The 24,057-nt window shown below is 38.6% G+C and overlaps 1 gene segment (V, D, J or C); it reads right to left on the reverse strand.

Moving 5' to 3' along the window:
• Positions 1 to 1,223: 1,223 nt before the first annotated feature.
• On the reverse strand, positions 1,224 to 20,627 carry LOC105063148 (T cell receptor gamma constant 2-like). The segment is given in 8 exon segments: positions 1,224 to 1,826; positions 2,922 to 2,969; positions 3,229 to 3,276; positions 3,506 to 3,565; positions 7,133 to 7,462; positions 14,484 to 14,547; positions 19,490 to 19,839; positions 19,960 to 20,627. Coding segments are annotated over 8 exon segments (1,086 nt in total).
• Positions 20,628 to 24,057: the final 3,430 nt, after the last annotated feature.

Below are 24,057 nucleotides of genomic sequence, written 5' to 3' on the forward strand. Positions count from 1 at the left end.
TGTGGAGAAATGGGTACCATCCTATATGGTTGCTGGGAATGTAAATTGGTGCAGCTACTTTGGAGAGTAGTATGCAGGCTCCTTAAAAAATAAAAATAGAGTTGCCATGTGATCCAGCGACCCCACTCCTAGGCATATATCTGAAAAAGATGAAAACTCTAATTTAAAAAGATACGTGTACCCCAATGTTCATAGCCTCATATTTATAATAGCCAAGACATGGAAGCAGCCTAACTGTCCATCAAAGAATGAGTGAACAAAGAAGATGTATATCTATATATATAAAATGTAATATTACTCAGCCATAAAAATGAAATAATGCCATAGTTGATGCTGCAACTATGGGGTGACAGGTGGAAATTCTGGCCCAGTGGTCCTCCCCTCACACCACATGGCAGCCAAGCACCATGTGCTGGTGGAAAATACTGGACCACAAGGATGTCTGACTTTCTCCTACATCAGAGATGCACCTGGACTCACCAGAGGCTTCCACAGAGAGGTCTGGGGTCACTGAGTCTGGGGAAGGGGCTTGAGTGTCAGGACGGTCAGAGCACCATCCACAGTCCTGCTCTGCCCAAAGCTCTCAATTTCTTAGCACCTCCCAAGGAACAGTTGCTAATCTAGGGGCATTCACAGAATAAGGCAGGATTTCCGTAGTGTTGACAAGCAAGGGAGCAGTTATACTGACATGAGGACAAGACAGATTCACCCACAAGGTCTTGAGAAAATTCTCCCTGACTCATTGGAGAAGACTTTTAGTTAAGAAGCTGTGCATGTTCTGTTTTGTTGTGGCTTGTTCTTGTTTTTCCCAATAGAAAGTGAGTTAAGGGAAAGCCACAGGATATTGGTGTTAGCACAGTTCTTGGGGAGTTCATGTGAGGACCAGGAGTCAGTGCTTGTGAATGAAACACTCATACAGATCTGCACACACACACACACTGCAAGTCATGCTGGGGGTCACCCTGTCACAGTGGGAATGTCCCACACCAGTGAGTCTGATCTGGCGACCTTTGGAAGAGAAGGAACCCGGGCACCTGCATTTGGCTGCGACTCCCCTTGGAGTCAGTGCCCCAGAGAAAGCATCATAACCACCATCTCAGAGAAAGACTTAGACACGTGGTGTTGACCTTTGCTACAACCAACGCAGAACTGGATAGCTCTGTCGGCATCCTGTTTCTTACCTTGGTGAGATTTCATGAAATTCAAGTACACAGAGACGAAAGTGGGCTTTTGATTTCTGTTTTAATTTCTTGTGCCCATTATGAAGAACGAAGTACAGAACTGAAGTGGCAAAGCTGGCGGGCGCGGGGTGTGCGCCGGGGAAGGTCGGGGCGGCCGCGCGGGCGGAGGGCGCCGAGGGGCCAGACGAGGGGCCGCGAGCGGCGCTCAGGGCGGGGGCTCGTGTGGCCGGAGGAGCCGAAGAGCCCGTGGGGACGAGGGGGGAAAGGCTCCCGGGGGCCTGCCCTCTGCCCGCCCTCCCTCCCCCCACCCCGAGTAATGGCAGAATTACTTGTTACAGAGCAAAATATGTTTGCCCAGCAGTTTGAAAAAACGTTACACAATAGTTAAAAAAAAATTATCTGCAATGACCCAAACCCAGGAGGGAAGCCCCGCTAGGTCCTCAGCAGACGTCTTTTTCAGACAACAGACGGTGAGGAACAGCCGGCCCTCCGGCACCCTCCGTCACGAGCCCTTCCCGTGCCCGCACACGGCTGTTCTCCGCAGCAGGAGGAAGGCGACGACGCAGAAGTAGAGCCCGCTCTTGAGCAGCAGGAGGAGGTACGCGTAGTAGGCGGACGTGCTTTCGCGCTGCAGCCGCACTGTGTCTAAGGGGAAAGCGGGCCGTTAGTTTCACCCGTTGCCTTGAGAGGCCGGGACACGGTGAGGGGAGGGGGGCACAGTTATTCCCTTCTGGAGACCTGCTGTGACTGACACCCCCGCACCTCCTGAGAAGGAGGAAGGATGAGCAGGGCCAGAGCCAATGCTTCTAAATCACTCAGAACCTTCCACGCAGGGGGAAAGCCCCCCCCCCCGCCCCCGCCCCGCTAGTGCTGGTTCTGTGCCAGCTGCGTGGAGTCCCCATGGGAGACACTCCACACCTGTGCCCTTACCTCCTCAGTAACTGAGTGAGGAGTAACTGTTCCCTATTGGCAGGTGAGGACAGTATTGCTCAGAATACATGAGATTTACTCATTTTCATATCACTAGTTAATAAAAGAACCGGAATTTAAAGTTCAGTCTGTGATATCAGAGGCCTGTGCACTTGCACCCCCACCCACGTGTCCATCCTGTCTCAGGGCCTTGGCTTTGGGATTTCTTGCTCTGTGTCTATAGCCTAGAAGAGGAATAGAGACCTGAGTAAGGGTATGAACCACCGATTCAGATGGGCTTGGTTGGATCCCCAGATCTAGCTATGTGACATGGTACAGGGGACATCATTAATTTTAATGTCATTGCCCTCATTTGTAAAGTAGGGGGAAAATACTGTGCCACTCCATTGGAGTATGATGAGGATTAAACAGAGCATGCAAGATAGAGCACAATAACTTCTGAACAAAAAGCTTTCTGTGTCAGTTCACGTATTAGCCACTAGCAACGACCAAGGAGAAAAAAAGTCTAGAAGCAAAGTGATACCACGTTTCCTCGGTCACTAGAAACAAAGGCCACACTAAAGAATGGAGTCCATTCTTGAAATAATTCGGAACCTATCACTGCACCCTCTAATTTACAGTCATCTTATACCCAAACCAGCATTTACCATGTTCAGATGACTCCCAGGAAATGCTACATTGACTGAAAAATCTCACTCAGTCTGTTCTGCAAATCCAGTCTGGTTTTTCTACCATGAGTCAAAAGTTAAGTTTATCCAGAGGAAAACAGAGCTGGAGCCTCACAGAAAGGCAAACATGAACAAAACTTACTGTTTTCATCTTTCAGACAGGCTTTTGTAGAATTAACAACAGCGGCTTCTAGGAGAAAGGAGAGCAAGTCTTAGTCAATTGTTCACAACTATTATTTGACAATGTGATATATACATATAGACATACATATATTTGTAAAATCTGCCAACAGAGACAGGAGAGATACTGATTAAATGTAGGAGCCCCGCGATTCCAGAAATAATTGGTCTCTCCTACTATGGACCAAGGAAGCTCAAAAGCTAGCTTGATTAGGAGGGAAAAAGGCTGCAGGATGAAATGAAGGCAAGGATGTAAAAGAACAGCTTACCACTGTCATCTTCTGGACAAGCTTTTGTAGAATCAACAGCAGTGCCCTCTAGAAGAAATGAGAGCAAATATTGTCAGCGGCTCATGCCTGTAATTTTCTGGTGTGTGTCTACTGACAGAGAGACAGGAGGAGAATTATTAAAAGAATGCAGATGATGAGCCCTACAATTCCAGATAACTGGTTCTTTGTACTTTAAGCCAGGTAAATTTCAAAAGGTAAATTGATCAGGAGAATAAAAAAGACCAAAGTATGAAGGCAAACATGTACAATAACTTACTGCTTTTAGCTTTCAAACAATCATTTGTCGGCTCTGGAGTAGCGGTAACTAAAGTGACAACTACAAGAAATGAGAAGAAGCATTAGTCAGTTATTCCTGCCCATTATTTGACAGCGTGTGTATGTATTAACACACGTATGTATTGTAACATGTATATGTATATAGACTATGGACAGGGAGACAGTCATTCAAAACACGAGCCCTATAGCATTTCAGGAACAGTTGGTCTGATTCTATATGAGTTAGCAGATCTAATACATATATTGTTTTCTGCACATGAAGATATCGAAGTTCTGAAGGGTACATTTTTGTTCTTTTTTTTTTAGTCACAGCTGGCGGGTAATACCCAAGACCATCTTATTTTCCTTCTGTATTTATAGCGCCTATGATAGTGCTGGCTACAAAGTAGGTGTTGGAGAAATACTGTCAAAAAGACAATTAATCAGAAAATTAGCTGCTCTCCAGTCTTCAGCGCATGCTGCTGAGCTGAAGAGTGGCTACCCAAATGAATTCATCCAATCCCAGAATCCACAATAACATTTCCTTTTTGAAGGAGTCTGGCTCAGGCAATTTCCCATCCAGGAAAAATAAACAGCCATACACTTCCAAATCATTCATGTCCCCAGTATCCCCAACTCATGTACATTATTTTCTGCAGTGGTGTTTGTGGGACTAATGAAAACAACATTAGCCATTGAGTGATTGTTTCTGGCTTCAATATTTCACATACAATATCTCGTTTCACCCCCTGGTGACAGTAGAGTGAGCTGTATTTTGAAGGACTTTGTGTTACAAAGGAGGAAATAAGAATTAGAGGGTAAGTAATTTGCTAAGAGTCATACCAGTGATGGCAGAGCCAGCGTTCAAAGGATCGTCCTGGGGGATTAAATGAGACAGAGCACATGGAAAGCACTTTGTAAAAACTGTCATAGAAATGCAGAGCAGTTAATCTATAGAGAGACAACATAATTCCACCACTGTGGACACTAAAAACATCTTCTCTTCTAGATATCTTAAATATTCTTTACAATGACTGTTATATTACAGGAGTTCAGCATTTCAGTGCAATTTTTCAAGGGTAGAAAAATATGCCAAATCATATGTATGGTTCTCGGATTACATAAAACCTGAGGTGAGAGTTGTATTTGTCTACAAATAAAGAAAAAACAAAAAAGGCATACATATAAGTAAAAAAAAAATTTTAAGATAATAGGCTGTTGGATGGAGAAAAATGGAGTTATAGTGTTTGTTTTGGTTTATCCTTTTTCTCCTGGATGTGTTCTTGCCCATATGAACATGGTTCTGGTAGGCCGTTGTATGTAGATTCTTTTTCAGTATATTCTTAAAAAAAAAAAAAAAGAAGTGGGTTTGATGTATAAAGGCTTCAGAGTAAATCTTAAGAATGAAAATGTTAGTACAGTCATGCTTAGATGTTAAAATATCCTCAAGAATTGACTTTAATGTATCTTAAAATTCTCTTTGTTTTCTTTACAGTGACTTTATTCATTAAAAGAAAAACAAATCTCTTTTTAAAATGCATGGCTTGAAGTAGAAACAACAAAACAATACATTTTCATAATAAATTCTGCAGAAGTATCCCAAGTTCTCTTTCTCAATGAGGGTTGGTGGAAAACTTGGACCAGATTAGTTTTCTCTCTCTTCAAAATCATAACACTGATTTGGCCTTCCATGTTACCTTCCTAGCTTCTATAAAAATGTAAACAGAAACAAAACTTCCAAGAGACAGTGGATAAAATTGGGAGTTTGAGATTTGCAGATGTTAGCCACTATATAAAAAACAGATTAAAAAAAAAACAAATTTCTTCTGTATAGCACAGGGAACTATATTCAATTTCTTATATTAATCTTTAATGAAAAAGAATATGAAAACGAATATATGTATATATATATGCATGACTGGGATATTATGCTGTACACCAGAAATTGATGCATTGTAACTAACTGTACTTCAATTTAAAAAAATTTTTTTAAATTAAAAATTTAAAAAAAATTTGCTGTAGGATGACATTAACAGAAATGCCCACGTTAGCTTTGTTGCTGTGAATAGCCCATGGGAAACATTTATTTTAGAAAATTAGTGCTAAGTAGAACACATTATAAACTCAAACTCATCTCCTTTATGATAATCATCCCTATGAAACTTACTATAATTCTTATTCTTCACTCATCACTAGAAAAATTAAAATCTGGTGGGAATGGTATAGCTCAGTAGTAGAGTGTAACGCTTAACAAGCATGAGGTCCTGGGTTCAATCCCTGGTACCTACTCTTAAAAAAAAAATCTAAAGACAATTAAGCCCACGATTATATTAAACTAACACTTTACATATTTGCTTTCCCTCTTTTTCTTAGCTGTAGAAACAGAAAATTTAGGGTTATTTTGTAGTCTTGCTTTTAAAGAGTTTTATGAAAGGACATAAAAAATACACTGAAAATATGAATAAATACGTCTGGGTTATGTTTCAAAAGCAAGCATTTTCACTGACTTTGTTTCATCTGCTCTTCGTGGAGCCCTAGGACAAAGTGCAGGCAAGTGTTGAAACCAAATTTGGTTATTGGACAAACTAAGGCTCTGAGAAGTAAAGACTTAGATCAGAAATTCGGAGTGATACACAGCGAATTCTCGCATCTTTTGTTAGGCGCTTGCTTCCTGCTGCTTAGAAAGGGCTTTTTAATTAACCACAGGGAAAAGTACAAACTGATTCCTTCTTACGGGCACTCCGGGCAGTTTGGTCAGCTGTGTCCATACGCAGGACTTTAAGTGACTCAGGACTTCTGAGTGCTTATATAAAGGGTATAGTCTCATTATTGCAGTGCGTCCTCCCTGGGACGGTTCTTCACCGAGGGTATCATGCACACGTCCCCTCCAGGCTTGGCGCACACGCTAGGGCTGTGATTACACTTTGCTGAGAGGCACTTACCAATGGCAAGAAATATTCATCATGTAGAATGGAAGTATGTCTGTACCCTGTAACCTCACCCAACCTTTAATTCCAAAATTTTACCTTGCAGTGAAATATAAAACACAAATCTCAAAAACCTAAGACCATAAAAAAAAGTGCAGTAGTCAAATTATTCCACCTTGTGTGACACTGCAGTCTGCTTCTCTCAGATGATCACCATTTTGTCATTTAATACTCATTGTTTCTGGGTTATACTTTGAGTAAAGCAAGACTGAAGTGAGATGCCTTTGCTTGATGGAGAGGAACAATCATAAGAGGTGTATAATTATTCTTATCTCCTGATCAACTAAGATCATTAAAAGGGGAGTCTCTTTTTGTGTGTTTATTGTGTGCTAAGTTGTATATTGTGTGCTAAGTTTCATGAATGTTGTTTCATTTAAACCATAGAACAACCCTAAAATACATCACTGTGAGCTTAATATTTTGGAAGATGAAACCGAGGTGAGAAAGGTTGAGTAATTTTTTTCCTTTTTCTTTCTTATGTTTCAAACCCTACACTATTTTAATTCTGTGGGGAAACAGCTCAATACTTAAGAAAGATTTATATTTGTTTGTTTTTCATCGATGCTTGACAGAAAAGGTGGGGCTATTCCCTTTAAAAAATAATGTTCTGGGAGGTAATGCTTCTATTTCTATATACATACCTTGATTAATTGAAGGAAAAAGAATCTGTTGATCAATTCCTTTTTTATTTTTCTCGTGTTTGACAACACATACGTGTTCTTTATCCATGGACTTTTCAGGCACGGTCAGCCAGCTCAGCTTCATGTACGTATTGCTGGTCTTCACGGTGTCTCCCTGCTGGGACTGCAGAATCCTGTTGTCATTCTTTTCTTTCCAGGAAACCTTAATAACACCAGGGAAGAAGTTCTCCAGAAGACAAAGATACGTTCCAGCCCGATGGAGGTTTATTTCAGCAATTGAAGGCAGGAAAATAGTGGGCTTGGGGGAAACGTCTGCATCAAGGTCTCTAGCTGCGGGGAGCGGAATTAAAATAGTAATTAAGGAGAATTATGACAGAAACACAAAGGTTGTGTGGTTTGGAACCGTGTAGTAAAAGGAAGGAGCCATTGAATCAGCGCTCAAGTTGACCTTATGGCCACAGTCAGCTGTCAGGTGCTAATTATTGTTCTTATTTTCAATGGGAAGAAGGTTCAAGACTTTATGTAACTTGCCCAAAGTCACAGCTATTAAGTAGCACTGGCTGATTTGCACCTTGGCCTCCGTTCTTTGCATGTATGCTAAGATAGGCTATGACTTTTAACTGCCACATATCATGGCTTCCGACATTCATGGACACACTTTAAAAAAAAAATCTTGTGTGTATTTCCCTGTGCTATACAGTATAATCTTGTTTATCTATTCCCACCTTCTGCCCCTTTGGCGACCACAAGTTTGTATTCTATGTCTATGAGTCTGTTTCTGTTTTGTTATGTGACAATGAATATATATATGTTCATGTATAACTGAAAAATTGTGCTCTACACTGGAATTTGACACAACATTGTAAAATGACTATAAATCAATAAAAAATGTTTAAAAAAAATCTCTTTTGTTCTATCATAGTGGAGGCTGTTTTAGGCTGAATGGGTGGGTGGTGGGGATGGGTATAAAGGAGGAGACCAGGTAACAATGATGACCTTTCTACAGGTGAGGATCTTTGGCTATTTCTAAACTACTTCCCATTCCCATCCCATGAGTTTTGTAACTTACACTCTCTTTGGTCCAATAAAAACTTCTTATGATCTGCAACTCTGTGGAAACTCATTCTTTATTTAACTGATTCTGGGATGCAACATATTTCCATATTTTCCTTACTAATAAATGTCAGGAGGAAATTTATCAGTTTTTAAAAACAATATACAGTCACTTGCATTAATGGGAATCTATGTCCACCTGTACTTGACAGCCTATCAAGTTGAATTTTTAGTTTCATATGTGGGTCCCACGCCCAGTTCTGCAGTGACGGGGTTCGCCTCATTGGTTCCTATTTTATACAAACTCTCAGTGTCTCATATGCACCAATCCAGATTTTTGAGTAGGGCCATATTAAAGCTGCACCTCCAAATTATTTATTGTGCCTTGAATATATTGAAATATTTGAATATTGAAATATTTGAATATTGAAATATTTCTAAAATTTCTATTATAAATGCATCTTCATAATATATAAATATTATTTATATATTCATAAATATTTGAATATTTATATATTCATAAATATTTGAATATTGAAATATTTCTAAAACTTCTATTATAAATGCATCTTCATAAATGCTCTCACATGAACATTATCAAGTAATGCACTTATCAGGCACTTTGTCTCACTTCAGAAAATGTTCACCAAAAGAGCACATTGTATCTTGGAATTCCATTTGAAGTTGAAGCATGACTAAAAATACATCATATTTTAACTCTCAGTGTCTCCCTCATAATTTGAATCTGCCTTGTAAGGCTGCTGAGCATCTTCAGAGCTCCATCATTTTCTCTTTTTTTCACCTGCTGAATAAAGTGTATATATAATTAGAGATTATATTAAAAGTATAGTTCCTGCGTTTCTTACAACTTCAAAATAGATGCCGAAACGTCTTACATGTACAAAGGCAAATGACTTGAATGCTGGAATGTTACTGACTATGCATTTATTGCTAATCTAACAATTGGAATTATAAATGTAAGAACCTTTTCCAATTTGATTTCCAATGAAAGACAAATATTTTACTAATACTCAATTCAAATTGGAGTTCAGAGTTCATTTCATCATTTGATGGGCAATTTCTTAAGAATAACTATACTCCTCATTTGAGAAGAAAAGGAAACAATTCTTGAGAATTTCTGCCTCTTTAGCAAAGTTCTTGATTTTCTTCTAAATCAGCAAGCAAACATAAATGTTTAAAATCATGCTGAAAGTATAAGTAGGCCATAATGTACTCATTTTTATTTTATACAATTATTTTAGTACAAATAGTTTTTTATTGATAATAATGGTAAGGTACTGTATATTTCTCCAACTGTATACTTTGTTTATATTGACTTGTTTTTCTTATCATTTTTTCTTTTATAAATTAAATAGACCTATTGCATATCTAAATAAGAATATCAAATTATGACATTTCTAACTATATTTAATTGATTTTACATTTTGATCATTTTCTTTATGAACTAAAACTTTTTCTGAAGAATATGAGCAAAACTCATTGGCTATACATTTTAGAGCCAACAAACATTGGTGTTAGAGAAGCTATCAATTAAGATCAAGGGTTCAGATTTGGAGCACGTAAAATAACAAGAAATACAAAAAAAACCAAACAAACACATTTTAATCTCATGATTTTTTTGCCAAGTGGGGAAGAGTCAGCTTAAGAGAGACAACTATCTTCAAATTCAATGTTTTGCGTGTGAGTGGACAGTAAGACAACTTTCCATTTGAGGAGTAGGAAGTGTAGCTTCATCCTCTGGAGAATTTCTGTTCTGTCCACATTCTTGGCTGAAAACAACTCTCATTATTGAATACAATTCTCCCTTGACATTTGAACTGGGTGTAGATACATATACCCAGCACCCCTCATGTGCCAAGACAATGTGCCAAGCACACTATTCACATTATCTCATTGAATTCCCGTACACCACCTGCTGGATACACACTGTTATCCCATTTTATGGATTAGGAGACTGAGGCCAGAGAATAATCACTAAAATTCACATAAGCAGTAAATGGTGGATTCATAGCACCAAGTCAGCCTGACTCTGAAGCCTGGGCACATTGAAAACACCCTTTCACCACCAGAAAATGAAATATCAACTCACAAAATACACCTGTAATAACAAACTTCAGCCTTGGGCCAAACACTTCATGATGACTGAATACCTTATACAGGAGCCCTTTATAAAAGTCCACATGCAGACAAAGACAAATCTTGTTACAATATTTGCACAATGTTGTCTGTACTGTCCTTTACAATATGGATTTGTTTTAAAATCTTTCCTAAGAGTTCTACGTCTAATCCCCATTCACATTCTCATTTTTTCCTAAATTCTTAACTATTTTTCCAATTTGTTTCTTGCCTTCCCTCTATTACCTTGAAAAAATTGTGTCCTTCTGATACCTCCCTATGACGAAAATTATATTCCATTACCAAAGACTTTCTATGATGATTTCAAAGTGATTCAATACATATTGAAATCTTTAGACTAATTTAGCTTCTCTGAATTCTTCAAATCCTAGTAAAACTAAGACTGCCTACAATCCAAGAGACCAGGCTTCCGGTCCTGGTTTGTTTCGCTCCTAACAAGTTCTGTGGTGAGCAAATCAGGTAAATTATATCCTTTAATACTTTATTTATTTGAAAACAAAGGTGTTAGTATAAATCAATGCAACATAACTACCAGTGCTGAAGGGAGACCAAAATAAAACAAGATCTGAAAAGCAAGTTGATTAAAAATGCTATAGAAATGAGATAATAATGATTATTATCATTATTTGCAATTTGTCATAACTGTGTAGTCCAACATGACATTGAATCTCATGGGACCAAACTTGATCTCACTGATAGGAATTCAGTATTTTGGGGTTGCAATTGGATCTGTGGCAATTAAACATGAAGACTGATTCCCTGGTTTGCATTCCATTGCACTCTCATTTGCCTGGAATTCTCAAAGCGGTCATCACAGGAAACGTGCCTTTTACACACATCTAATTAAAAGGCAATGATCTGTCTTGTCTTAGCCCCTGCATCTCCAGGGTTAAGAAAATCAAAAGGAATATTGGCTAAAGCCTAAAATATGCGGGCAATATATGGAACTGCTTCACTTGTGTTGTCCACAACAGATGGCTTTTTAACCAATCAACAGCATAATCTATTTCTGTTTCAAATTTTTACTAGAAATTTCAGCCTCAAACTGACTTCTATCCAACCCACATGCAGAGCTAAGCTTGCAACTCCTGGCAGTGGGCCTTGAAGGCACAATGACTAGAGAAATGGCAGGATGCCTGGCCCTCAGATTCCTCCAATATTCATGGTGGATCACGAAAACCTTACCTGCCTGACCCTCTCTTCAGGATCACCATCTGTGAATGACATTAAATATTACAATGTCCATAATATTGATGCACTGGGAATATAAATGGGTTTGATTAAAGACCACTTCTTCCATTTTACAAAATAGATGTTGAAGGCAACACCCCCTTTTTACTTTACTTTCCTCCTGAAGACTCCTGCAATGAAGTCCTTTTCTAATTTTATGATGAGAAAATATATCTTATTTGAAATTTTGGTGTGCTTCTTTACCAGTTTATTGAAAGTATGTATTCCACTACATTTTTTTCAGCTTTTAAATTTTTTATTCACTTTTTTAAAAATAGAGATAGACTGACACTGAACTCTCTTTCCTTTGAGCATAAAATCTTACCCTGTGCTTCCTGCTAGATCATCACAGGCCTTATTTCTTCTGCTTCCATCAATGCCTTGATCTTCTATTCTTATTTCATGCTCTGCCTATACATGTGTTTTCCATTTGAGGTCTCAATCAATTTTGGAAACAAGCCATTTAAATAAATGACAAATAGCTTGCCCATCACAGGGATTGATCATTTAATAAGGTCTAACTCCACTATGACATGAGAAATGGGAGATAATGTTTGCCCATCCTAGTTCTGTGATATAGATGCAAAACATTCGGAAATCACACAGAATTGTGCCTGCTTTATCCTTTTGCCCCTATTTTTTCAATATTTATATAAACACAGACAGAAATTGGCCCTGCTACCATTACACAGAGGTGATGCTCAGCAAAACTACATGAGATGTGAATGTGGTCAAGAATGGATGAGTGACTCCTCTCTGCCTGGGCAGCTCAGGTTACATCTGTTCCTGCCTCATCACACATCTATTGGGAAGATAATTTCATCTTTTCTCACCATTTTTCCTGAATCTTTTAAATCTCCTCTGGAAAGGGTTTTTCATGTACAAAGTCATTTCTTTGCCTAGAGTGTAACTTAGAGTTAATGTCTTTAGCTATCAAAGACGAACAATAATAAGAATAATATATTTGAGCATTAAATAAATGCTTACTCAATACATTTTGCAGATGTTTTGTGATTTGTATGTGTTGAGGTGTGTGTATCAAATGATTCTACGGTAGCTTCCTTCCATAACCCAGTCCTGATTTAGGAGACCATATGAGCTGTTACAGACAATGATGAGTTCTTAAGCTATTCATTGCTAAGAGGATGCTCCTTTTGACTTGAAAATTGCCTTATGGTTCCTAGGGCATTAAATTCATACCCTGTCCTGCTCAACGGAGGATTTTATTTAGTTTTCCATTTTCTGCCTCCATCATGATTGGAAAGCAGCTGTGGCTTATGCAATTGTCAAGTATTTTAGTAGAAATGCTGTAATTCTTCTACCAGATTCAGTATTTCTGGCAAATACAATGCTAAAACAGAAATAAAATTGAGCCCAATGGTGTCATTCTGTGGAGATACCCTGAGAATCATATTTTGAGCATTTAATAAGTCTATATTCAATATGACTTATACACACTTTTTAGGGAGAAGAGAGGTTATTTCAGTGCCATGATTAAAAACAGAAGCATTGTTTTCACTCATGAGTAGTAAAAAAAAAATGAACTATTACTTATTAAGTAGTCAATTAAAGAAACTATTTAAATGATGAGGCTACAGAATTGTAAGTACTCAGGATATAAAAACATGATGTAAAGATTTCTAACATCACATAATGGCCCACACCATGCACTTTGGAATAACAAGTCTCTGTTGAATCCTAAACTTGTTACATGACTTTAGGCAACTAACAGAACACCCCTAAACCTCAGTTTCCTTATCTATGAAATGGGAAGAAGAGAATTCCTGTTGAGGAATGAGATACAATGCTGAAACAGCATATCATGGTATCTGGCCCTCAGTCCATATTTGCTAATATTAAAATTCTCTTTAGTGGAATGGTTTGGGGCCGTTTCACCAAATTCTTCCACCAAACAAAAGATATGGGCTTTATAAGCAATAACTGTTACATCAATTAAGAAAGGAAACAAGCTCATCAATCCAAGACATCTCACTTTTCAGCAGCCACAGACCCTAGAACATGGGGTCCAATCAAGCCAGAATCTAGAGTGCTTTTCCACCAGACTAGAAGCTGTTTGAGTGTTGGGACTTGTCCTATCTGCATCTTGTTCACCCTTTTATCTCCAGAAACTGTCCTCAATAAATGTTTGCTGAGAGAATGAAAGTGCAAATGAGGATGTAAAGCCATGCAGACTCTTTCCATGGACTTTGGAGTGGAAATGGCTCCTTGAGCTCACAAATTCCATTAACTTGGACCAGATCCAGGCAATGTAACAAGTGATGCAATAGCATAAACTCAGCTGAGCTCAGCCTACCTGTAAGAAGCTAGAGCAATAAGAAGTAGGGTTTACTGATGTTCTGTAGTCATTTACTATGAGAATTTTTTGCACTGCTTTTAGGGATGAAATGAAAACCGTTAATATTGGTTTTGCAGGTTACTGGGAGAAAGGAACACTGTGTTTTAGCTCCAACTATAGAGAAGAGAAAATTAAGAAAGGTGCTTCTCACTTAGTAGACCATCTACAGGAAAAGGAACTTGAACCGATAACATACCGGCACAATAAATACTATGTTAATGGTGTAAGAAACATAAACGAAATAATGAAACAGACAGGGTCGCCGAAACATTCTAATATCTAGCGTGACTCTATTGCATGTATGTGTGTGTGTCTGTGTGTGTGTGTGCATTCTAAATGAAGAATTTCAACCTGCTTTTGAGCGGGGAAGAGAACAGACCATTTTCAAAGTAGTTTTGTTTCCATATACAGGGAGCAGAAGCTGCAAACTTGCTGTTCACATGCTGAGGCCAAGAATGTGGCAGTCAGATAAGGGGCATCCTAAATTGTTTTTTTGGAAAACTATCTGTCAGTTTTTCACTACTAAGGTAAAAATAGAAGAAAAAAGTTACTTACCAAGGGGAACCACTATGAGCTCAGTCCCTTTTCCAAATGTCTTCCTCCAGCCCGAGCTATCACACTGGTTAAAGTTTCAACAAAAACCTCAGCCTTCCCCTAGTTTCCCGAAGTGACTAGCAGTTAAAAAATTTTGTACTGGCAATTTGATCTTCTGGGTTCTTTTGGAAGTCCTTGAACGTAGGTTTTATGGTATCTGATAGTCAATAAATTTGCCTCAAAATGGACTCAAATACCTGTTTTCTTCAGAGGAGTAATTATTGAAAACACTGATAAAAGATGAAAGAGATAAAAGCAGGAAAAGAAGATGTGATGTCAGCTACTGGTTAACCAACTGCTTTTCTAAATTACCAGGAAAAGCATTCAAAGAATTAAGACTTCTTTTGAAATATCCAGGTGTTCAGCTGCGTTGAAACTGCTCCAAGTTTGCATCAAAGGAAAACCCCCTCTGTTCTCACTAACACCAGGGCTGCTCCGTTAGCGGTTTGGGAATGTATTTCTGAAAGGAGGAAGCTCTTCAGTAATTGAAAGTGCAAAGTATGCCAACACAAGTGTACTGAGAGATGGGATCAAGTTCTCTGTTCGTTGGGCAACACGGTTCTTTACCACAGTAATGCGAAAGGAGAAAATAAGTTCTGTGATGAATTGTCATATTTTTCTAAGCTAAAAAAGAAATGTGTCAAATTCCATCTCCTTTGAAATAATAGATTTCTTATTTAAAGTAAAACTTGAAAACAAAGTCCAGGTTCTCTGATATGTTGAAAGAAGAAGTCTCTGGGAGGCTGTTCTGTAATCTTAAGCCACTCACCTTGGATCAGGAGAAAAAGAAATTGTGAAGAAGCAGCTGAATGCTCCTCTGAGTCCAGATGAACTATCCATGCGCTGGGACCCATAAAGGACAAACCCTGATCCCTCCTGTCCCGTCCTGAGTCCCATGAGCAACCATTGCCTCTGTCCTGAGAATGAAAGTAAGAGGAGGTCACAGTGGGCAACTGTCCATTCACAGTAGCTCACAGCCCCGAACACCATGGGACAGGACAAGAGACCTGGATGAAAATAAGGTTTAGAAGGCTTTTTTAAAAATTGAGAATTGAATTATTTGTATTTCATGTTATCAAATACTCTTTGCACCTATTGAGATTGAATTCTATCCACTAAGTCCATTTCTGTGACTCAGTGCTCTGTTTTTCTTTATTCCAGGGCCATGAGCAGATTATCAGGAACTTTAGGAGATGTCTAAATTTCAAGATCCATGAAGGATTTAAGCAATAGAATGCAAAAGAGTAAGTAAAGAGTTATAGAATCTTTTAATTAAGTTTATAAGAAAATACATGAACGAGAAGAAGAAAAGAGTGTTAAGATTTTACTAAAGGGCAAAATATTAAACCTGAATAAATGGAGAGACACGTCATATTCATGAAGGAAAAACTCAATATCATACAGTTGCTAATTTTCCCCAAAATCATGTATATGAGTTAACTATAATTCTAATCAGAATTAAGCCAACTTTTTTATTTATTTATTTTTGTTTCATAGTATAAGGGTTGGGGTGAGCTAGTTAAGTTGATTTTAATTTGAAATATGCAGCATTAATATGAGATAATTAAAAATTGTTTCTTAAAAATAATAATGAATAGACATTTGGCCTAGCAGATCTTAACCCTTATTGCAAAGTTACTGCCATTGTATGATAATGATATAAGAATACTGAAATATCAATGAAACATAAACCCTGCAAAAATGCTCCAAGTATATATTGGCATAAAAGTATAAGACATTTTTAAATTGTAGGAAAATGACGGATTATTTTAACACTAAATTTGGACTATTGATTTTCTGTTGGGAAAACAAAAGTAGCTCTCCACTTCATACCATATAAATTAAGTTTTTATTAAAAAGGCACCTAGAGATGTGTGTTCGAGGGAACAAGTAGGAGACTCATTGGTTCACTTGGGAGACAATCTCCATCACAAATTTGTGAACTGGACACAGCAAGTCAATTAACACTCTATACATATGCCTCCAAACAGCCTCCAGCAATCCTTGATTCACTTTTAATGTTTTCAACATGGTGGCTGCCTCCTCCATCAACCTGTTCCTTCCACGTTTGGGCACAATGATCTCCTGTCCACCAGGTGCTAATGCTCAGGGTCTCATCACCAAGGGTTTTCCACTTCTGAGGAGCTCTCAGGCTGTTCCCAGTGAGGTTGGGAGTATGTCCGGGAGAATTTCAAATTCAGCAAAGAAAGTAGGGTAAACAACTTCTCAACTCGGTCACTGTGATTGATCTGGAAGTCCTTTACTTTCTTCTCCATCCACCTATGGAAAATACTGTTGTCCTTTCCAGCAGGTTGAGAGTGGAGGAGGGTAGCAATCTTGTGTGTTCCATCTTGCTGCTTTTCTTTAGCTCATAGACTTGTGATGTCTATTTTTTCTCATAAAAAAAATTCCTAGAACTCAGAAGTCAGGAGAAATTCATTGTATAATAAAATTCTCTGCAGAGGATTCTCTGTAGCTTGTCACTAAATAAACAATTCAGGCTTCAGTTTAAATAATTCCATGTGGCTCTGGAGAATGGAAACTCATGTTGCAGGTAAAAAACACCTGATCATAAAATAACTGGTTAAATTCTCTATTTCCCCCTAAAATGTCTCCTTTGAAAAGTCTGGAGATTTATTTTTTTGTTTTGCTCATCATTCTGGGAATCTGGATTTTGTAATCACACAGATTTGTATTCAGATCCCAGACTTATTTCTTATTATCAACTCACTTCATTTATCAAATTAGTATGCAAAGAGATCCATAAAATTGAGATAATAGTAAGACTTATTCCTCCATATTGTTAAGTAACATAAAGTATATGGTATACTTAATATAGTGCCCTATCACATGAGGTATATTCAATAAAAATGTTATTGTTATATTCTCATCAGAACATTACATTTTATTTATTTTCATATGGAACTGAGCTCCTTGAATGACTATGTATTCAACTCTGTACACAAAAATTAATTAATTCTTTGTTTTCCTTTGGCTGAGCAAAGAAAAGAAGTAGAGGTAAAGAAATCTACTGCCCCAAATACTTTCAGAATGTAACTGCAGATTTTTGGGAATTACTCTGTAACTTTAACTTATCAGTTAAAAAAGCAAAGGCAACAGAACTACAGTAGAGTAATAATGATCAGCATGTAATCAAAACGGTTAAAGACTGATTCAAAAGTTACCAGAAAATAAATCAAGTAACTACAGGAAAGATCAATCACAAAAGCTGTAGGGATGGGGTAGGGGTCGGGTGGGTTTTAGCTGACATTTGAAAGTGGCAGGCAGTTCTATAGTCTCAGTCATTTCATAACATTTGGAATTCTTTCACTACTTTATTATTTGCTGTTCTAAAAAACATCAGGGACACAGAATGAATTTAACATAATATCCATTCATAAAGCATTATAATCATTTATCTACACATCAAATCTCTTTTATGTTATTTCTTATATTCTAATGTGTTGATTACTATTAAGTAAACAAATCTGTGTGATTGATCTTTAAACTCAAGAACAAAAGCATCATAATATTCTACACGATCTTCTCTATTAAATTCATCAACTATGGAAGTTCAGAATCTGATCATAATTTCTCAACAGTTGTTAATTTCCTGTTTTATACCTGGAGGAGCAAGGGCACATCTTGTTCTGTTAGGGGCGGGATCTTGGTGCCTTTGTGAAGAGGGACATGAAAGAAACTTGATAAAAACCTTCTTCCTCCTCCTCAACTTGTTCCACTTATTTGCAGACAAACATACCCACTAATTTGGACACCTCATTGATTCCTTCCCTTTGCCTCTCAAAATGAACTCTCGACCTCTCTTTACCTTATAGCGATAGCACAACACAGTTCCTAGAACCATTTGAAGAAAAATCAGCTGCGGAGCTTATGGAAGAACACACTTTTCAGCCTTCATTCTAAGATTTGGATACACTGTGTTGGTTGCCAGCAACACATGCCCTTGACTAAGCCAGGTGCTTCTGATGCAGGTGGTCCACGGACCACAGTTTGAGAAACACTGGTCTGGTAGAAATTGGAAGGATCCAATACACAAGCGACCACAGAAATACAAATCCAGCATGTCTCTACTTCAGTATTAACTTTCCATCCTTAAACCTAGCCCGGTCAGGCAGCCACAGCCCTTTCCTGTATGACTTTTCAATTGAACTGTATGCTATTCATTGTCTGATTATTCACCCAAAGTGCTCTTTAATTTGATTTATTGAGAAACAAAAAATCTGATAAGACTCATTCTAGTTTGGGACTTGGCCCCGGGAATGTAGAGGGAAAGGGCAGGAAGAAGTGTGGCTTTACTTATTTAAGACACAGCAGTCCTCGCTGTGGACTGAACTTCAAAAGAAGGTGTAAGTAGAATACAGTGGTTGGCAGACCGAAAACAACCACTCTCCTTGCCTTCGCTTTCACTCTGGCAACCATGCCCTGCTTGGTTACATGATGAAAATACCAGCTTGTCCAAAAGATAAATCGGACACTGGCTGGAGGTTCAGGATTTCTTCATTTTTCTTTTCAACTCTTCTCATTCTTCACACTCCTGAATAATGAAGGTGCTGTATTCTCAGCCACCTCCTCTGGAAAATGACCGGACAAATGATTCAGTAATAACTTTTCCATTTTGCTCTCCTAAATGTCTCTCCTTCTACGTAAACCCTAGGTGACCTGTCTGTCTAAAGAGAAAATTTTATGGACTCCATCAGCTTCTAGGAGAGATGAGAAGATGCTCCCCGCTGCCAGCTGCTTGCCCAAGACCTGAAGATGGAGGCTGGTTTTTAGGAAAAAGTATGGCTGTTGGGGGGAGGGCACAGGTGGCTGTGGCATCTAAGGGCTAGGGGATGGGCCCTGAGCTCAGGACTTCGTTTGCTCAGAGGACTGGGAGGTTGGGACGGGAAGTGGGGCAGGGGTTGCTGTGTGCTGTGCACCAGGGCTGCTCTTGGCAGCCACAGCACAATTTCCAGTGCAGCACGAAGCAAGTCTGAACTACCGTGCTGCTCCCAGATGGCACAGCGGTACGTGCCAGAATCGCTGTCTTCCAGATTGGAGATGAGCAGTTTATTTTTCTTCTCTGCTCCTTCATAAGCACGGGATTTCTTTCGATCGATTCCTGAGTCGTACGAAGTCATTTTGTAGTAGACATCATAGTAGAATAGGCGTCGTGGAGCTGTCCTGTCCCCGAATTTATACCAGTGGATATAGTTGACACTTTGTGTATTAAGATCACAAGTCATTTCAAAAGACGATCCTATCTTCATTGTGACTGACGTCTTGTCCCCTTCCATGTTGGAAGACACCTGAGTGACTGCAAGGGAAAAATCAAAAACAACAAAAAAAGATGCAGAAGATGAAACACTAATTTCTTAGTATGACCTTTGCCAAAAAATAACGAAAAATCCCATGAGCATCCAGGCAAAATACTTACCAGGAGCCAGGAAAACGAGAAGCAGGGCTGGACCCCTCAACATGCCTGTGGCCGTGAGTGAGACTGGGCTTCGGAACAGATGTGACAGGAGGGAAGTGGGGCTCTCTCTTAAAGACTCCAGGCTGAGAGCAGAGGGGGCGGTTCTGCGGGGGGCCCTCCTGGAGGAGCCCTGACCCTCACTCCCACCCAGTACTTGAGGGCCCTCCTGAGGCCGGCAGGGAGCAGACCCTCTCCTAAGGGCAGCGGGGAGCACTGGGGGCTCAGAGCTGCAAGTAGGTGGGTCAGCTGGGGTGGGAGGGAGACCTTGGATGAGCTTGCCTGTGGCCTCGGGGAGTGCGCCGTCCTGAATTGGGCTAATGTCCCTGCAGGTCAGTGTTTCAATGTTAATGCTCCTGCCCTGGTCTTGTCCGGTGATGAAACTTCTTTATATTCTTTCCCTGAACTACCATCCTTTTATTCCCGGTAGGGAAACTTTGAGGCAACCAACAGCAAATCTAAAAGCCTCCAACCTGCTTTATTTCATGAACTTAAGATCAGTTGTGTTCAAATGAAATTATTTACAAAACACAAACAGACCCAGAGACAAAGAAAACAAACCGATGGTCACCAAATTGGAGAGTTGGGGGAGGGATAAATTAGCAGTTTGGGATCGGCAGGTACAAATGATTATATGTATTTAAAATAGATAAACAACAAGGTCTTACTGTAGAGCACAGGGAATTATATTCAATAACTTATAATAATCTATAATGAAACATAATATATACATAGGTATAACTGAATCCGTATGGTGTGTACCAGAATCTTACATAACATTGTAAATCAACTGTACTTAAAAAAAAAAAAAGACTTAGAAGCCATGTCAACTAAGAAAAAAAAGATGAGGTGTGTCGATCTTTATTCGACTCTCCTCAAAGGCAATAGTGTGTGTTTGCTTATAAATCAATTTGATAGAGCATTTTTGCTCGTCATCAAGTAAACAGTCCTCATGTAGGGTGGCCAGATTTAGTGGGCAGAAAAAAAAAAAAAAGGAGAGAAAAAAACCCTGCATGGTACTGTGTGATATTTGAGACATGCTTACAGTTAAAAAAAAAAAAATATATATATATATATATGTTTATTTGAGGTTCAGGGAAATGGAAATCAAAACAACAATGAGATATTCTCTCACCCCTGTCAGAATGGCCATCACTAAGAAGACTCAATATAACAAGTGATGGTGCAGATGTGGAGAAAAGAGACCATTTAAGCACTTTTGGAGGGAATGTAAATTGGTGCAGCTACGATGGAAAACTCTATCAATTAAAAATGGAACTACTGTATGATCCAGCAATCCCAGTTCTGAGTATTTATCTGAAGAAAACAAAACACTAATTTGAAAAGGTATCTGCACCCCCATGTTCATTGCTGTATTATTTACAACAGTCAAAACATGGAAACGACCTAAGTGTCCATCCACAGGGGACTAGAGAAAGTAGCTGTGGTCTATATATGCAATGGAATACTACTCAGATATAAAAAAGAAGGAAATCTTGCATTTGCAGCATCATGGATGCGCCTGGAGAGCATTATGTTGAGTGAAGTAAGTAAGACAGAGAAATACAAATCGAGTATGATGTCCATTATATGTGAAATCTAAAAATTGTATTAAATTTTAAAATACAACCAAAAAAGCTCCTAGATACACAGAATAGATTGCTCATTGCCAAGGGTCAGGGGTGGGAGATGGGAGAAACACTCGAACTGCTTGTTTGTTTAAATAAACTGAATTTTAAAGGGAATGAAATCAAGGAAAGAAAGATACACAAAATGGAAAAAGGAACGAAGGGCATGATCAGTTTCTGCCCCCAAACAAAGAAGCAATAAACATTTTGAAAGGAGCTCAGACATGCTGTGACTGAGTGCTTCTACTAGGAGGCATGAATCCGAAAAAACAGAAATGTGTGCACATGTCACCAGGACAAAAGGAGAAGCATGTTCATGGCTACATTATTCAAAATTCCCCCAAATGCAAAGATCCATGTCGTTTAATAGTCAAAAGGGAAAAAAAAACCATGTTTTGTGTGTGTACTTTATAGAATTGTGAATTAATAAATTATAATAATATGAGAAATCTTACAAACCAAATGTTGAAAAATAAGTTAAAAGAGACTACTCCCACTGTGGTTCTGTTTGGATGATGGAAAAAAAAGTAAATGAAATTTACTTGGGCGTCCTGTGTTTTATTCGACAGCCTGATTGTCAGGAAGTAGACTGTGTCTTTAATTTACTTGGATTCGTAGGTGGAGAGCCAGGTGGTCAGATGAGTATAGTAAAATCATGGTGGAATTTAAGTGATGTGTATACAGATTTACCCCCACTGCTTTTACAAATGTGCTTGGATTTATGTTTGAATGTTCATAGAAAATCGTAGAAAATGCCCCTCTGGGTCATTGTTTCAGCCTGTCCCTCTCAGGTGACTCATTTTCTCAGGTTATGACAGATGGCTGGGGAGTGAGGAATGGTCAGGACTCCAGTTGATGGTCCCTGTGCCTCAGGGACCACAAGACTGTTGCAGCAGCAGCTCTGAATGCACACTGTTCCAGGTTGTTGTCCAGGAAGCCAGTGCAGGTGCCTTGGGGTCTCAGAAAATCCTTGCTGGGACAGAAATCTCGTGGTTTAAAAATTGGAAGAACAAGAGAAAGAAAGAAAAAGAGAGAAATAAGGAAAAAAATCTCAATTTGCATCCTTTGGGCTTAGTGTTATTAATAGTAATTATAATGTTTGTTTTTATATATTATAAATTTCTATTGATACTGTTAGATATTGAGTCCAGCGTAAGCGAAATGCAAATATAATATTTTAAAAATTTAGTAAAACCCTGCTAATCTATAATTTGAATCATTTTTCTCTAAAAAAATACTCCCTTTGTTAGCTCTCCACTGAAAAAACTAGAAAGCAATACTGATGCCGAAGTAATGAGCATTCCTAGAATAAGAATTTCTTATTAAAAGTTCCAGTTCTCAACTGATAAATGTCTGAATCCAAGATTTGGTAGGAGAGGTTCAAAGATAAACTGATGACATCTTATCTTGGCTGAAAGCAAAGAAGCTGTCAGAGACAACTGAAGTCACTCAAATGACACAGAGACCAGCTTGCAGAGGCTCTCACTGGCCAGAGAGAGGATAGTGCAAACAAAAGAACAGCCCCTACATAAAAAAATTGAAAACATATAAAAACGCACAAGTTCATTGATAATATTAAAAATACATGTATATATGTGTGGAGGTTGCTAAGGCCCTATCTCAGTATTGTGAAAACAAAATTGAAAAAAAAAAAGAAAGGACACTATGAACTCATCTACAAAGCAGAAACAGACTCCCAGACATAGTGAATAATCTTACAGTTACCAGGGAAAGGGAGCGGGAGGGGATAAATTTGGGAGTTTGAAATTTACAAATCTCAGCCACTATATATAAAAATAGATTTTAAAAAAGAGAAAGTTTCTTTTGTATAGCACAGGGAACTATGTTCAATATCTTGTAATGAACTTTAATGGGAAAAATATGAAAATGAATATATGTATGTATATGCATGACTGGGACATTGTGCTGCACATCAGAGACTGACACATTGTAATTGACTGTACTTCAATTTAAAAAAAAAAGAATCAAACATTGACCTTACCATTTCTGTATGAACTGTATCTCAGAATAACACAGAGCTTGTGAATGAAAGCTCTTCTTTATGGAAATATTACAACCAATAAATGAAGGAGAAATATTGCAATTAGCAAATTACCATTGTGCAGCCCCAGTGGTGTAGTGGATTTAGACAACCCTCCCGACTGCTCTGCAGCTCCCTCTCTTGCCCTGGTTCTTTCTCTCTCTGCCTTCTGAGTCTCCATCTCCGCATGGTTTTCTCCATCACTCTTTATATCCCTCTGTCTGTCCATCTCTAAGTCCACACATCTCTCTTTCCTATGACCACCCACCTCTCTATATCTCTCTGTCTTTCTTTCCAATCTGTCTCCTTCCCTTTCTCTAGTTCTCTTTGCCTCTCCTCTGTCTTACTATCTCTCTCCTTATCTCTATTTCTGTCTCTTTATATCTCTCTACC

The sequence above is a fragment of the Camelus bactrianus genome, chromosome 7, assembly GCF_048773025.1.
Source record: "Camelus bactrianus isolate YW-2024 breed Bactrian camel chromosome 7, ASM4877302v1, whole genome shotgun sequence".
Lineage (NCBI taxonomy): Eukaryota > Metazoa > Chordata > Mammalia > Artiodactyla > Camelidae > Camelus > Camelus bactrianus.